The sequence below is a fragment of the Bacillus rossius genome, chromosome 2 (genome assembly GCF_032445375.1).
Source record: "Bacillus rossius redtenbacheri isolate Brsri chromosome 2, Brsri_v3, whole genome shotgun sequence".
NCBI classification, from domain to species: domain Eukaryota; kingdom Metazoa; phylum Arthropoda; class Insecta; order Phasmatodea; family Bacillidae; genus Bacillus; species Bacillus rossius.
In genome coordinates, this window is record NC_086331.1 from 123,883,936 (window position 1) to 123,899,943 (window position 16,008).

Consider the following 16,008-nt stretch of genomic DNA (forward strand, 5'->3'; position numbering starts at 1 on the left):
TCAAGAAGATCTGAGGAGAGTACAATAGCAAATCCTGTAGTGCGTCTTGCAGGCATGTTGATTTTCTTACACTGCATATGGTCGTACTATTCACTGGGATACAAAAAAAAAAAAGAGACATTTCATTGGTAAAAGTATGAACTTAACATACTACAACCATTGTTGACATAACTTTGCAAAGTCATTTCATAAATATTATGGCCTCAAAGATGTATTACAATAGCTGGTTATTTAGCAACTGTTTCTCTATATTTTAACATGCAAGTCAGGATCTTAAAGAGACTTAATTTCACAGATGTTAGCAAGAAGGCACCTCTGAACATGAAACATCTGCTGTGAAATTTTTCCACATTTCACATTTCACCAGCATTTATAAATAAATATACAGCCAAAGAAAAAAAAAAATTGGAGATATTTGTTTACATGCTGATTTCATTGTATTCAAACCAGTATATACATTTAAATTACATACATAGCAGGCTCTGTGGTAAGAAAAATTCAAAGATGCATGGGCTGAAATCCATATATTAATGTTTTGCACAAAGTGAACAATACTGTTTGACAGACACTAAAATCAACAACGATACAGTTTCTAGCTTCTAACTCTGTTACCTGTTTGTTTATTTGTGTATTTAGATTTTGATGTGCTTTCTCTGTTACCTGTTTATTTATTTGTGTATTTAGGTTTTGATGTGCTTTCAAGTATTTTTAAAGGATGGCTTATTTTTTCTTTACTCGTGATTCCATTTTAACATAATTTTCTTTTTTTTTCTCACCTTCATTCTTTGTTTGAACGAGCTGATTCAATATTTGGCTGGTTGCATTAGAATGAGAGGGAAAGCCAGAGAGTTTGAAGCGTGAGAGAAAAGACTCCCAAATTCATCGGGTTGCTGTTGCATGTGCCATGATTGGCTGGTATTATTTCCATGTTTTTTTTTATTGGTTAAAAATTATTTGTGGTTTATTCTTGTTGTAATATCTGTCAAAAAATCCTTGTGGCGAGGGGAAGAAAAGTTGAATACTGTAATGTTTTTGTGAAGGCAGTGCCGTGAATAGTTGGAGAGGTTACGCACCTTACACTTCCTTCGGGTGTATGCAAATTCATAGCTTTGTAGTTGATCATCGCTGGGGCAATTAAGGGAGTAGCTGTGTTAGGGGGCGGCTCGCAAAACTGAACATATAATTCCCCATGCCTCGCAAGCGACTGCAGGATTTTCGTTACTGAACTTAAAATAAAACATTTTGTCCAGATGATGAACTGATGTTTATAAGAAGTTTAGTTTGTTTGTGAGAATAATAAGAAACAATGATCATTGGGTTCTCAGAATGTAGCTGAGGCTCAGCAACATCACCAACACTAATACTGGTGATGGCGCACCTAGCAAGTTTTCTACTTCACAGACACTATGTGACGTGATTGGCTCATGGGTGTCTAAATTTCAATATCACTATGTTTCAGTATGTGTGAAAGTGCGAACAGCCAGGTAATGTGCCCCATTATTGTGTATGCATCTACCAGGTGGATGGTGCCATAAGAAATGTCACCGAAGTCAATTAAAACCAATTGTAATGTTTTTTTAATCAATTTTTTTTTCACATGTAGAAGTAAACTAATTAAGGGTATGAAAAACTCAACACCTATGCTACGAACAATACTTTCAATCAATTTCCATGGTTATTTCTTAAATTTTTGTTCATTACACAGGACTACCGGTTAAGCGGATAAGATGCAAAGCATATAATCAAAATTTAACTGTATTTCTTTTAAAAGAAATATTTTGTAACAAATTTACAATAAGGAAAATGCTGATAATTTCAAAATTGTAGTTCTTGTATACAAATTGCTTTATGATTAGTAAAATTTGTCATCACTGTAAAGTGGAAAATTAATACAAACCTTCCATCTAGATTTAGCAAAATTCTTCTTAAGCTGTTCTGATACAGTGCCATGGATATTTTTGTTGCTAGCTGCATTTCCAGATATCCTGAAAAAAAAAAATTGTAGTTAGGAACAAATATTTCTTTAAAAAAAATTTCTGTTGGAATATTTATTTTATTTTATTTTTGTTCATTTGTCACATGCCCACCAACAGCGTAGGCTTTAACGGCGGGCACAACACTTACAGATTAGGACAATAAAAGACAAAATGAAAAGGCTACATGAAATAATGACAAGACAAAAAGACAAAAGAAAAGATCACCGCAAGTCTGTGTACAGCCCCTCCCGTCGGAACCAAAATCGGGCAAGCACTACCTGAGCAGAAACTGCAACAGGTAAGCACATCCGAAATTGGCCAATGCACGCAAGGTGACATGCCACATAATAAAAATGCAGATAATGATTCTGATGTTGAAAATAGTAACTAAATCAGTGGAAGACATAGCATCTAGACTAGAGAGTATTAGAAACATTATGGAAATAGAAATTTCTGAATAACAGGAGTTATTTTAGAGGGTTGGTTACTACTGATAATTAAAACAAGTGTAAAAAATACTAGCTAATATACAGTATATTAAATGTTAATCTAGTGTTCTTTTATTTTCAATTGCACAGAGTCCATAAAACATATAGGAATGAATCAATAAAATTAGCACAAAGACATCAGATCATGTCACAAGAATGAGGGAACAGCTTTAAATTATGGGGCCATGTATCATAAACTGTAAGTTTCTGAAGAAAGTGTAGTCCCTTGACCAGTTTTATATAAGAAAAAAGCCCTGAGTCAAGCAAGCATCACTTGCTGCCATATCATGTTGCCTATACTCTTGTCTGACAATGTTGGATTGGTTAGGAGTAGATCCTGTGTCCATTATGTGACAAGAACCAAATATTCTGCCAGGACTCAAACCTTTCAAGGCAATATTTTACATTTGAGCAAGCAGCTTAGCTCCTGCACAACTATTAAGACGGTAAGTGATCTCAAACCATTTAGCAGAGCGATGCAAAATACAAAGGTTTAGTTTTATGGTTCTTTAAGATGTAAAAAGTAGTTCCAAAAAGTACAAAATATTAATATTCAAGCAATCTAGTCATTCATAGTAAAACACATCTTTGAAGTTTCCTCATAAAATTTCTTATATGGGTGGCCCGGATTATAATGCGAAGCATCCCAACTACTGTTAGCCATCATTGGCTTACAATTGCCATTCTAAATGCTAAAATAGTTATATAATCTATAAAGTAATGTTTTATTAAATAGTATATTTAATATAAATGCTACATTGAAAATTGTAGACTGTTATTTGATTTTGCAAAGTTACATTTCTGAAACTTGCATATTTTTTTTTACAATATATAATTTTGAACACTTAAAAATTAAATATTAATGTCTATTACAGTAAAATCTCAGGTACAACTTATAAAAAAAAATTGCATGCAAATTATTTCAAAAACAAAATCAGGAGTAAATGTCAAATTTAACAATAAAAACATCTTAAAACAATAAAAACTGGTTTTAGTAGTTCACTGAAACCATAAAAGAGTAGAAAAACATTGCTTGGATATGTTAAATTCTATGTAAATTAAAGTTTTTTTTATATAATAAGAACATCTGCTAAGAGAACTGTTATTAAGAAACTATTGGCAAAGGAATATTTATGTAATTCAGGAACATAGTTTTAAACTTAAAAATAGCCCCTAGCAAGGAAATAATATTTCTGCAGCAATTAAGTTTTCAGAAATGCAATTTGGCTGCTATATGGGGACATGGAGTGGGGACTTAACTGTATATTTTTGATGTAAACTCTGACATATTTTTCACAACGTAAATCCGAAGAGGTTCGAACAAAAAAACTTATCACCATTTCCACATTCTTTCCAACGTATACTAAACAATGCCAAAACTAAATATGATTGCCATTGACTTTAAAACACACAAAAATGGTGATGCTAGTTCACTAGAACCAAGCAGTCATTAATTAACACCACTGTTCTGAAATTTATTGTTAAGTTTCTTTTCTTTGACTACTTTACACTACACTTCATTAAAAAAAAAAGTACTATTTAAGTTTGGCAACTTTCCAGGTAATGGGAGTATAAACTTAAAATTAAATCTTTAAACTCAAGTAGTCTTTAAGCTAATTGATGAACACATTGACATATTGTAATTGCATGACAAAAAAATTATGACCACTTATATGCTGTTATTTTCATTTTAAAATGTTAATAGATTTACTTTTTCAAATATTAACATGTAGTTTTTTTTTTATTAAAATTTAGTATTTGTCTGGTAAATGTTTTACTAGTCATATTTAATATACGAATACTACATTGTTGTTTCCACATGGTTGTATATTCATCATGTACTATGATAGACGGCATCATGTGGATAGGTGATATTTTACAGAGTTGCATGCATAATTCAATAATGATGTTGATATATTGCCCACATTATACACACACACACTCTGTCCCTTACTGAGTAAACAGCATAATAGCCCATTTTCTGTAGAGTTCAGAGTCAAAACTCTGACACAGTTTACTATTGTTATTAATTTTAATGATAGCAATACTTTTCGATCAAGCTTTGACAAGGATGTTAACGATCTTATAAATTTGCCTGCAAAGTAATGTCAACATGCTCCCAGCAAACACTTTATAAAAGGGTCAGATGCAGTCTTGTCAAGCCAATTGGATCAAGTGTCAGTGAAGCATAAAACAAATTCCAAACATGTCTTAACTACAAAAACATGGTAAGCTGTATTGTTAACACAAAAAATTAAATTTAAATTTTTGGGTGAATAAATAACATTTCAATCCTGAAAGTGTTAATAAGTCATTAATAATATAAATTAAAATTTAAAGCAACATATGTAAAAGTAAATTTTTACCAGGGATGTGAAAGAGCTTGTCGACAAGTATATCTTTTCTCCACGTCTACACACATAAGTTGACGTATGAAGTCTTTAGCAGAATCACTGATATCATCCCAATACGGAGAGTCGAATTCGAATTCACCTAGAGAAAAAAGTTGCAATTTCTTCTAAACATCAATACAAAAACAAGCACAAAATATAATGATTATTTAAAATTATATTTTACAAAGGATTATCTAACAAAAACATAAAAGTAAGAACAAGCATACTGAATGGCATTGTGAAAGAATTGTTTTGCATCTGTAAAAAAATATTGCATTAACACCTTAAGATTACTTCAGTCTAAAATTTTACATTCATGCCTAAATTAAACATAACTAAATTTCAAATCAGATGAGAAATCACATTGCAAAGCAATGAAAACAGTGTACCCTTACACCATAGGTGTGATGTATAAAGAAACAGTAATATGATGGAATTGCTCACAATATGTGTCAAAAATGGCTCAAAACAACTCAAGATACACACATAATCAATACTGGTATTTGAGGGTATAATAGTGGCAATGCTTCAAAACTACTATTGCATTGTTGTGTAACTATAAGACATTTCATATACATCCAAGGTTAAAATATTTTCATGGGGAGAGTAATTTTCCAGTAACGTTTAATTTTTTTGGTTTCCATCATTCAGGTTTAAAGCTGGGTCACTGTACACTGAACTGGCTTATGGCCTATTAGGAGTAGATAGTTTTGATTTAACCCTGCAAGTAAGATACAATTTATTGCAGCTCAATGTTCCCACAAGTTAAGCATGTAAGCAGTGATTTGAACAACACATATGAACACATACAAAAGTAATTATTAGACTACATAAATCTCAGATTTTGTAATCACGTGACATTTTACACTCGTTTTGAAATTTCAGCGTTTCTAAGTAATCATATTACAGAGAGAGAAGGAAAATATTTCTTGCAAAATCTTTTGGCATCGGTTTGAAGAATCTACACATTATTAGTGTTTAAAAATGACTCTCTTAAAAATAATGGTATTATGTATAAGAAGACAATAAAAAAATTCCCAGTAAAAGGAGTGTTGGTGAGAAAACTCACACTTCAGTTCATGTCATTTTCAGTGTAATAAAATTGTTAGTGACTTAGGTGAACTATTCATGCATCAATTGTCTATTGCATGCACCCCACATTTTTTTAAATTTTAAATCTTAAAAGTATTTTCAACGGTATTAAAAATTCACAAATTTATTACTAAGTTACTTTTAGTTAGTTTGAGCCATTAGAGTGATTTGACTTACACCAGAATAATCCTGTAGATGATGGAAACTTGACCCAAATTACCACTTGTGTTTGAACTAGTAGTTAAAAATCCTCTAGCAGGTAAAATTAAGACGAAGAGTGGCTCTACAAATATTAACTCATAGAATAAGGTACATAAACCATAAACAAACATCATGATCACAGCCTTTTTGCAAAGGAAAAAAAATCTAAAAGCAGTAAAGGAAATTCTTTGGTCTGGGAACACCAAATTCTAGAGACCACATAACAGTTTTTGCAAAGAAATGGCATATTGGCCCATTGGACATCAGGTATATAGGTAGATACAGAACTCCAACATTTAATTAATTTTCACAACAAATTATACTTTCAGAAAAACTAATTTAAAAAATTCAATCCATAAAACAACTTACCTTTCAAAATTTGTGCAAATAAATTAGCATCATTTTCATCATAAAAAGGAGGATATCCACAGAGTAAGATGTAAGATATGACTCCTATGCTCCACACATCCACTGCTTTTCCATATGGCTTCTGTGCTAAAACTTCAGGAGCTGAAACAAACATTAGATATAAGATGCAAGAGATTTTTTAATACACTGCCTAAACACATACAAAATTTATGTATATCAAAATAGATAGGTTTTAGGCAGTTGAAAAAAAAATTCTAAAATCAATCTTTGCAAGGTAAATATTTATTTTGTGTTAATTTGTACTGATAAAACAGTAATAGTCACACATGATAACTACATGTGGTGAAAAATTTTTTTTGCTGATTTTTGTATCGTGAGATTGAAAAATAACACAATTTACATAAGAGGTTGTGAACCTGCAATATTTAGTTATTTGAAATTTCCTGAATTCCTTTTAACTTGATTAAGTTATTGTGTTTAAGGCTGTATGACCCAAAAAATTTTATTCCTGATTTTAGTGTTTAAATAATGTTTACATATAAACAAATTTCCATAAGTGAAGAATTGTCTCTAAAACTGGTAGTTTGTGAGCTACATGAGCTCAAAGTTTAGTTTTGTAGCATTTCTTGCAATATGGATCTCAAAAAATACTTGATGAAATTTGCTAAGTTTTGATATAGTGCGAGTCATATACGTGAACTATTTAATGACATAATTTAAAAATTTTAAAAATTGACCAGTAGTATTTGTGCATGGTCATAAAATAAGCTAATTTTAATAAATATCATATAAACTTCAAATGCATACAACCATATACTTCTATAAAAAACAATAAAAAGTGTGACATTCATAATAGTAATACTGTCACGGTCTGAAAATTTCTTTACTTTTTTTTTTAATTTATTTTACTTTTGTATCTCGTCTGGTTAACGTGTTGGTGTACGTGCGCGTTTCCAGGCTCGGCCGGTTGATTTTGACACACGGGTAGCGGAATATAGGTTGCTGTGATGGTAGTTTGCAGGCACCGCGGGCTTTTGCGAGGCTGCGTGGTTTGCTAATTCTCGCGGGTTGCTGGCCAGGGCCCGCCGAGAGGTTGCAACACGCCGTTCCAGAAAAATCCGATGTATAGTGTCGGTTTTGTTTTCGTCTGTCATTTTCGGCTTCGTGTACTCGTTTCGAGGACTCTGTCCTGATTAGTGTTGCCATCTTGCGTCCGAGTTTGGAAACGTGGGCAGAAACAAGCGAGCAGCGCGAGAGGGGAAGGGGAAATCTCCGCGCCTGCGCAGTAGGAATTGTCTACCTCACGTGTTTTGTTTTTCCTTGCGGGAAGGGGGACAGCCATTTTCCCCGTGGCTAAGTTTTTCCCGGCGTTGGTGTTTTCGGTGTGAGCTCGTTCAGGAGGTAAAACTCTCGTCCAGGGAGGGACCGGGGCTTTTTCGTCTGCGGGACCTCTCTGGACGGGTGATCCACGTTGGTACGGGGCCGTATCGCTGTGTCGTAGTGAGGGTAAGTGATTGGCAGTGATGGCTGGTGAGATGGAACTTCGGGCTGGACGATCTCCGTCCAGTACTTAATAAGTCCATATTAATGTGTAATGGAATTGCATAAGTTATTCAGTTCATTTATGTCTTACTAAACGTAGTTCAGTAATCGACGTCTTGTTGAAAGCTTACATGTAGTGGCCGCGGAGTAGACGGTTCCTTAGCGGATTGGCGGCGACGGGAGAACGGCCATGTCTAAAAATAAATACTTAAAACTTGTGTGACGGCCGACATCACGTTAATGTTTAGTTATGTAGTCAGTTATTTATTTGTTTATTTATTTGTGAACATTATTTTTGGTAAATAATAAATCTGTGTCTGAATTGTTTAATTATGTTTTTTTCAGTTCGTGAAACTTTCCCTACACTACCTGTATAGGTAGCAGACTAGGTCTCGGGTACCTCATGCTAGTGCTCTACCATTTCATGTTTGTCTACCCCCTTAGTAATAATCTTGTTTTAGGTGGTAATTTGTCGGAGGCCCAGCTGAGCTCCATCACAATACAGATCCATATCAAGAGGTGAATGCATGTTTTCTTGGCGCCTGGAATTCCAAAATATATCGGATGCAACCCACTACTCACTTGGCGCCGTGAAGTCTGGCTGAGCATTAGCTCCCCCTGTCCCTTCCACGAGCGAGCAGGTAAACAGCCTGGCTGCCAGCCGCAGGGTTGCCGGACCTCAGCTGCCCTCCGCCCCGGGCTGGCTTCGCCTACCTGTCTGTCGCGTTCGCGTGGTGAACAAATGCCAATACGTGGGTGGCGAGTTTAGTAAAAACAAGTGCTGGTTTTAGATGCAGGCTTTGTCAGTCTTGGGAAATTAATCGTACCGTTTTACATTCACTGATTTTTCTTGCAAAAATGGCTCCCCAAGAAATTAATGAATGGCAAACGATATTTAAAAACTAAAAGAAACATGTCATACGCAATAAAACAATACCAAGCTGCTCAGCGATTGTTGCGTGAAAATGCAGGTGGTTTGGAAGATATCCAGCCAGATTCATCAATTAGTTCGGCAGAATCTGGCCATCAAGTCCGGGAAGAATTTCAGAAAGTGTATTTTATTTACAGTATGGGTGAATTAAATTTTTGCTTGCATTTTAGTACAATTCTACAACAGCTTAATGAAAATATGTATAATTGTTTAAAAATATGTTCCCATGCATATATTGTGTGTGTAATGTAGGCATGAGTACGTATGTGTATATTTGTTCAATCGCAGGATCACCTTATCAAGAAAACCTTAGGTGTTTTTGCGGTTTCCAACCACACCCTTAACTGATGTTACCAAGCTCACAATTCAGCTAAGGATATCATCATCATCATCATTATCATTATCATTATCATTATCATTATATCATTATATCATCATATCATCATATCATCATATCATCATATCATCATATCATATCATCATATCATCATATCATCATATCATCATATCATCATATCATCATCTTCATCATCATCATCATCATCATCATCATCATCATCATCATCATCATCATCATCATCATCATCATCTTCATCATCTTCATCATCTTCTTCTTCTTCTTCTTCTTCTTCTTCTTCTTCTTCTTCTTCATCATGATATTCATCATCATTAATTTAATAGTCATCTGAAAGTAAAACATTCTCATGAACTCATGTTTGTATTCATATAGGATATGAGTGCACGGTAATATTTATAGTATGTTATTTATATGTATATCTGTAGTAAATTAATATTTATAAACATGTGTATAGGTTACAAGTAGGCCTTCATTCAAATATGTTGAAGAGTGGAATTTTGTACACATAGGGGTATATATGTTTGTTTGTGTGTATGCATGTACATATGAATGTTTGTGTACATGTCGGGCATGAATTATTGAAGTATTACTTCCAAATGTGTTTGGAAAGTAATTAATTAGGTTAAACTTGGTTATCTGGTAAATATATAGATGACAGGAAACAAATATTTTATTTTGTATGTTGAAACGAAGGGTTGCAACAAAAACATGGGAGCTGACGAAGACGGATTTACTGTGGTGCAACGTGCACGAAAACCCGCAATCAACGTTTCCTCTGCACCCAACCGGGAACAGGATCGCAAAAGAACGACTATGCAAATCGGCATAAGAAACATTAGTTCCCTCAAAACCGTTGGTAAACCTGTTTTATAAAAAACAAAAGCCTTGTTTGTTACCCGTTTTGATCCGACCGTTCAGGAGCATGAAATAGTGGACTATATCTCCAGTGAACTCAATCTATCACATGTTAAAGTAGCTAAACTAAAAAACAAAATTTAACACATATGCCTCCTTTCACATTTCGGTTCTGGAAGACAATTTCACTCGAATTAACAACATAGTGTTTTGGCCGAGTGGTTGCCTAATTAGCCCATTCTACGGGAAATTACATCCTGAACAAATTGCTGGCAATGAGTCTACGTCTGAAAATTCCGGTGTTACAGGTAGGGCCAGTCCCAAACCTGTGACTGCTTCGATCTCTTTCCAGGTGCCGGGAGGAGCATCATAAGTGTCCATGTCTTGTATTTCCATTGACCGTGAAGTTCTTCATCAAAACGTTAGAGGCCTTAGAACTAAATCTATTGTTTTTTTTGATAATTGTATCAGTTGTCAAAAAGATATTATCTGTCTTACAGAAACTTGGTTCAAAAAATTTAGTATTAACTCTCACTATTTTACTGACCAATATCACATTTATAGAAGTGATAGAAACGAATTACTGGCATTGAAAGAGCGTGGTGGTGGTGTACTTATAGCAGTGAACAAATCCACCTTTTCATCTGTTCAATCTTTACATAATTTCAGTTATCCTGGAATTGAAGCTCTTTGGCTAAAAATTTATTTAACCCCAACAAAATTTTTTATTCTAGGCAATATTTACTTTCCCCCTCAAACATCCCCTATCACTTACCTTTCTTATCTTGAGTTCTTAGAAGATAAACTCACCGTCTATCAAGACGATATTTTGATTTTGGGTGACTTTAATTTACCTGGAGTTGACTGGACCAACAAACAAGCTACCCAGATTTTACACACGCATATTAAAAACAAGGCACAATACCTGATTAACTTTATTTCTATTCTTGGTTTAACACAATACAATAAAACTCAATCATCCAAAAATCTTTTAGACCTTTGTTTCAGCAATGTTTCTCAGTGTTTAATAACTAAGGCAGATGAAGCTCTTGATAAGGAAGACCTATATCACCCAGCCTTAAATATCAAATTAATATTAGATAGTCTCTCTCATGTGACCAATTCTTCTGTCAATTTTAAATCGTTCAAAAATGGTGATTATGCTGGTCTTTATAATGGTATTAGATGTCATGATTGGTCTAATTTCTTTAAATCATCTGATGTTAATAATCTTGTTGATGAACTTAATTCTTGTATATGCACAAATATGAACGCCTTCATTCCTACTTTAACAAGAAAGGTTTCCTCCTACCCAACCTGGTTTTCAAAAGATCTAATTCAAGCTCTGAAGTCCAAGAAGCATTTTCACAAACTTTATAAAAGAAACTGTAATTCATTGTATTTCTCTAAATTTTCATTTTTTCGTAAACAGGCCAAGCACTTAATCAAACGTGATAAAATCAATTGGTTAAGAGTAATTAATAATAATATCAAGAATAACCCGAAGAAATTCTGGCGCCTGGTAAAAATAATGAAACATGTATATTATGATCATCTATCTCTTGAAGTTAACGGTAGTGTTTCCAATGATCCTAAAATACTTTCCAATACGCTGGTGGATTATTTTTCTAGTGTTTATGTGCCACCTACTCACACAAACAAAGTTTCCTGTTCATCTGTATCACATGACACAATTTCTGCTCCCATAATATCTGAAAGTTTAGTACTTTGGGGCATAAAGACTTTAAAAACATCTATGTCAATGGGTCCAGACGGGATACCAAATTTCATATTGAAAGGCTGTTCTCATCTTTTAGTTCCTCTTTTAACTCACTTATTTAACATGAGTTTAAAAACTCAAGTATTTCCTGATGTATGGAAAATTGCCAAAGTTATTCCGATTCACAAAAGTGGTTCTAAATTAAAGGTATCAAACTATCGACCTATATCTTTATTAAATGGCTTTTCTAAAATCTTTGAAAAAATTATATTCAAAATTATCAACTTTCCCTTAAAAAATAAGACTCTCTGTAAATCAACATGGCTTTAGAATTGGAATGTCTACTGCTACAAATTTAATTACCTTCCTCAATCCTATCTACTATGAAGTCACTAACAGGGGCCAGGTTGATGCCTGTTACTTTGATCTAGCCAAAGCTTTCGATTCTGTTAGTCATCCACTTCTACTTGTTAAACTATCCAATTTTGGTTTATCTGACAACTTTGTTAATTGGTTTTCGAGTTACCTCAGTAACAGAAGTTTCTTTGTCTCTATTAACAACTGTAATTCAACTCTTCACAATGCCTGTTCTGGTGTTCCTCAGGGCGGTACTTTATCTCCTTTACTTTTTAATCTATATATTGATGATATCACACATGTCTTGTCCCACTCTACTGGTGTTCTGTTTGCAGATGATCTTAAAATCTGTAGAAAAATCATCTCAGTCAATGATTGCATTTTATTGCAATCTGACATCAAGGCAGTTAATCTTTGGTGCAAATCAAATCTTGTCCATCTTAATCATGATGAAACAAAAATAATTTCCTTTACCAGGAAATATTTTCCTATAAACTATGAGTACAAATTAGAGAATTTAATTCCAAAAACGACTGCTTTAAAAGATCTTGGAATTATTCTTGATTCTAAATTATTTTTTCATCAACATGTAGATTTTTTAATTTCTCGTTCTCGAAGAACACTTGCCCTAATTAAATATATTACTTACCATGCCACTAATTCAGATTCCATTAATTCTCTTTTCTTAGCACTTATTAGGTCAAAACTAGAATATTGTTCAGTAATATGGAACAACATTAATTCATCTGATATTGATAAAATTGAAAATATTCAAAACAAATGTATTAAACTTATTACTCAAAAATCATTTCCCCTTCCTAAATTAACATCACTTTTTGATCGGCGTGCCCTCCTTGACCATCTTTTTATTTCCAATTGTTATTCTTCTAAAATCAATTGTAAATACATCTTAGATAATACTGGTTTAAGAGTCCCCCAGTATCATAGTCGACTTACGTCTACTTTCTGTACAATCAAGAGAAAAAAGATATTATTTTTAGATTAATAAGCAATTATAATAGTTTAGACCCAATAGTAACAAGCTTAGCCAATTAGTAAATTATTTTAGTAGCACTTGCAGCCAATTCAATTAAATGTGTATTCTTAATCCACTAATTTTATGTATTTTTGAATTTATTAATATATATATATTTTTTTTTGTTTGTTTTGTTTTGTGTCCTTTGTCTGTGGTGTCTCTTGTGTATTGTGTTTGTTTGTTTTTTGTATCGTGCACACCCCTGTAATCTCTGCTCAGAGTGTTGGTGTGCATGTCACAATTTATAAATAAATAAATAAATACATAAATAAATAGTTTTGGTTACTTCATATAGATTCACCCTTGCTGGATTTGATTATGAGTATCACAAAACATGATTATGTGTTACACCTAAGGAAGAAAGAAAAAAAAATTATGGACATAGATTAAGCTTTACTTCTTTGAGACAATTAACATAATAAAGTAATGGAACTGAAATTTTCAGTTTTCAGGTTCATCTGAATTTGAATTTAATCAAAGTTAGTTCAATGGTTTATTTAAATTTATATTTTACTCTCCGAGGATGTATAGAGATAGTCGTTAACAACAATTATAAAAAACCATTATAAAAATTATTTTAAAATACTCACAAAATGCTTATATTCTAAGCTTTATAAGATATTAAATAATTTAAATAGTTGATACAGTAGAGAAATTACATAACAGGTGGACACGTAACTGTAAATGTTAAAAATATTTTTTTCCATATTTATCAATATCAAATGGAAAAGATATGAGGTTTTTTAAATTAATATATAGTTTAATCTGTTAATAAATCCTTCATAAAACATAAATAGAGCAAAAACTTAATTATGTTGTAATATTAGTTTGATGTAATGTATAGCAAAAGAAAGATATAATGTTATCTAGGTCTCAAGTTAAATGCTAGTTTGCCAACCTGTATATTTTTCATAAAGGGCTAGAGTAAAATATTTTCTTAAATTAGTTTAAGTAGAAGCGATTAAAATAAATATTTTACCAAAATGTGTTTCAAAACATTAGTAGATCAAGTTTATAGAATTAAATTCTGATCATAGACTTATAATTGCATGGAAAAGCTGAAAGGAATTTTCTTGTTTCCTTTATCTTGGAAGTAAGCTCAAAAGAGCGCGGTTTATACTTCACGGCTTATGGGCTGGATATTATGTATATTGAGTGCTCACGAACATTTCAGAGAACAAAAAGTTAGTTCGTAGCATATTAGTTTTTGTGTTGTGCTGTTCTTGTGGTTAACCAACAATTTTCACTGTGTTCTTTGCTAACCAGTATTGATATTTTGAATGCAATTGATTTATCATAAAATAGAATTAAGCAGTACCAATTACAGCCAATTACCAGATAGGTTTGGGGTGCTGTACTTGATGATATTTCTGCTTTATACTGTCGTGGACATAAGAGGGACCTTAGATATTAAGCTAAATACATGCTTTCTTCCACAAAATAATTTTTCGGATTACTTCTGAAGCTACAAAAAATTAATTTACTCGAACTGTTTCTCTGACAATCTGAAAGGATTTGTTTTATGTGTCTTATAATTATTGTTGGCATGACTTTTTCTCACTAAATAAACACTTCAGTTATGTTAAAATCTTTTTGTTGGGGCGATATATTTCTATGTCCATTGTGCACCTTAGGTTGCCGAATGTTGACAAATGGAATCTTGTACAAAATAACCTCTATCTCGTACAAAATAACCTGTATCTTGACATAATTAAAAACAGCTGACCTGTGTTTTATAGTTAATTGTTTCTTAAAAATTAGTAGGGGCATGCAAATGGTACATGTGGTACATATAGTACATATGGTACATATTATGGTACATGTCTGTTGCAATACCAATCACAGTAATCTAGTGCGAAAGCGAACTTGTCCTGAGTAGCTCGGTCTTCTCTTGCAGACGGCCACCTATCACGAGGAAGAAACCACTGGAGCAGGTATACCTTGTAGCTGTCTCATCGGCGTTCCAAATTTTTTGCGTATAATGCTTGCCATAATAATGAATTTAAAAGCTGGTTTTATGCCCTGAGTAAATAATATTTTAGGTTTTTAATTTGACATTTGTGTGGTTTTAATACCGGCCAGACGTGACCCCTGCAATTGCCCAATAGAGATTTTAAAAATGTGTGTGTACGAGACCCCGTGCATTTCTAGTTTTGTTGTGGGGTAGGGGAGACTGGAGTCGAATGTAACAGGGTACGAATGTAACAACTCTAATAGCTCAGCTCAAGAAATTTCATCAGCGCCCGATAGATGGCACAGCATTGCAGCCCCACTGCCCGGACCTTGGAACAAGCTGTTGGCACTATCTGACGGGATTTGCGTGAATGGGAGGGAAAACCTGTATACAGCACTCAAACTCGACTGCTTGCTGCTGTCACCCGGTGGAACTCACTGGTATCACTACCAACCACCTGCCCAACTCCAAACCCTAAACTCTTTCATCGCTCGGGCTCTCTCGCACACCTCATGGCTCTCGCACCTCACACACCCAACCTCTCGGCAACGAGAACGATGGCAGAAACACAAGGCCGTACTGGGGCATGGGAAGGGGTTCAGGGGGCATGTGGGTCACGTCCCACCGGCCTGACTAGAGAGACTAGAGAGGGGTGGGGCGGTGGGATCTTCCCAGGAGCTGCACCAGATAACTTCCTGGCTGCGCCGTAGCAATATTCTTACACCACATGTGATGT

General features: G+C 33.8%; 1 protein-coding gene across 4 annotated transcripts in view; it reads right to left on the reverse strand.

Annotated features, from left to right (window-relative positions):
• The window catches only part of LOC134529751 (calcium/calmodulin-dependent protein kinase type 1), a 111,299-nt gene that overhangs the window by 33,868 nt on the left and 61,423 nt on the right, over nt 1–16,008 (reverse strand). For all 4 annotated transcript variants that reach the window (XM_063364147.1, XM_063364146.1, XM_063364149.1 and 1 more), the window contains 3 exons: nt 6,520–6,660; nt 4,831–4,957; nt 1,898–1,985 (listed from right to left, as the gene is read on the reverse strand). In XM_063364147.1, the coding sequence (XP_063220217.1) occupies nt 1,898–1,985; nt 4,831–4,957; nt 6,520–6,660 (356 nt within the window). The remainder of the gene's footprint in view (nt 1–1,897; nt 1,986–4,830; nt 4,958–6,519; nt 6,661–16,008) is intronic.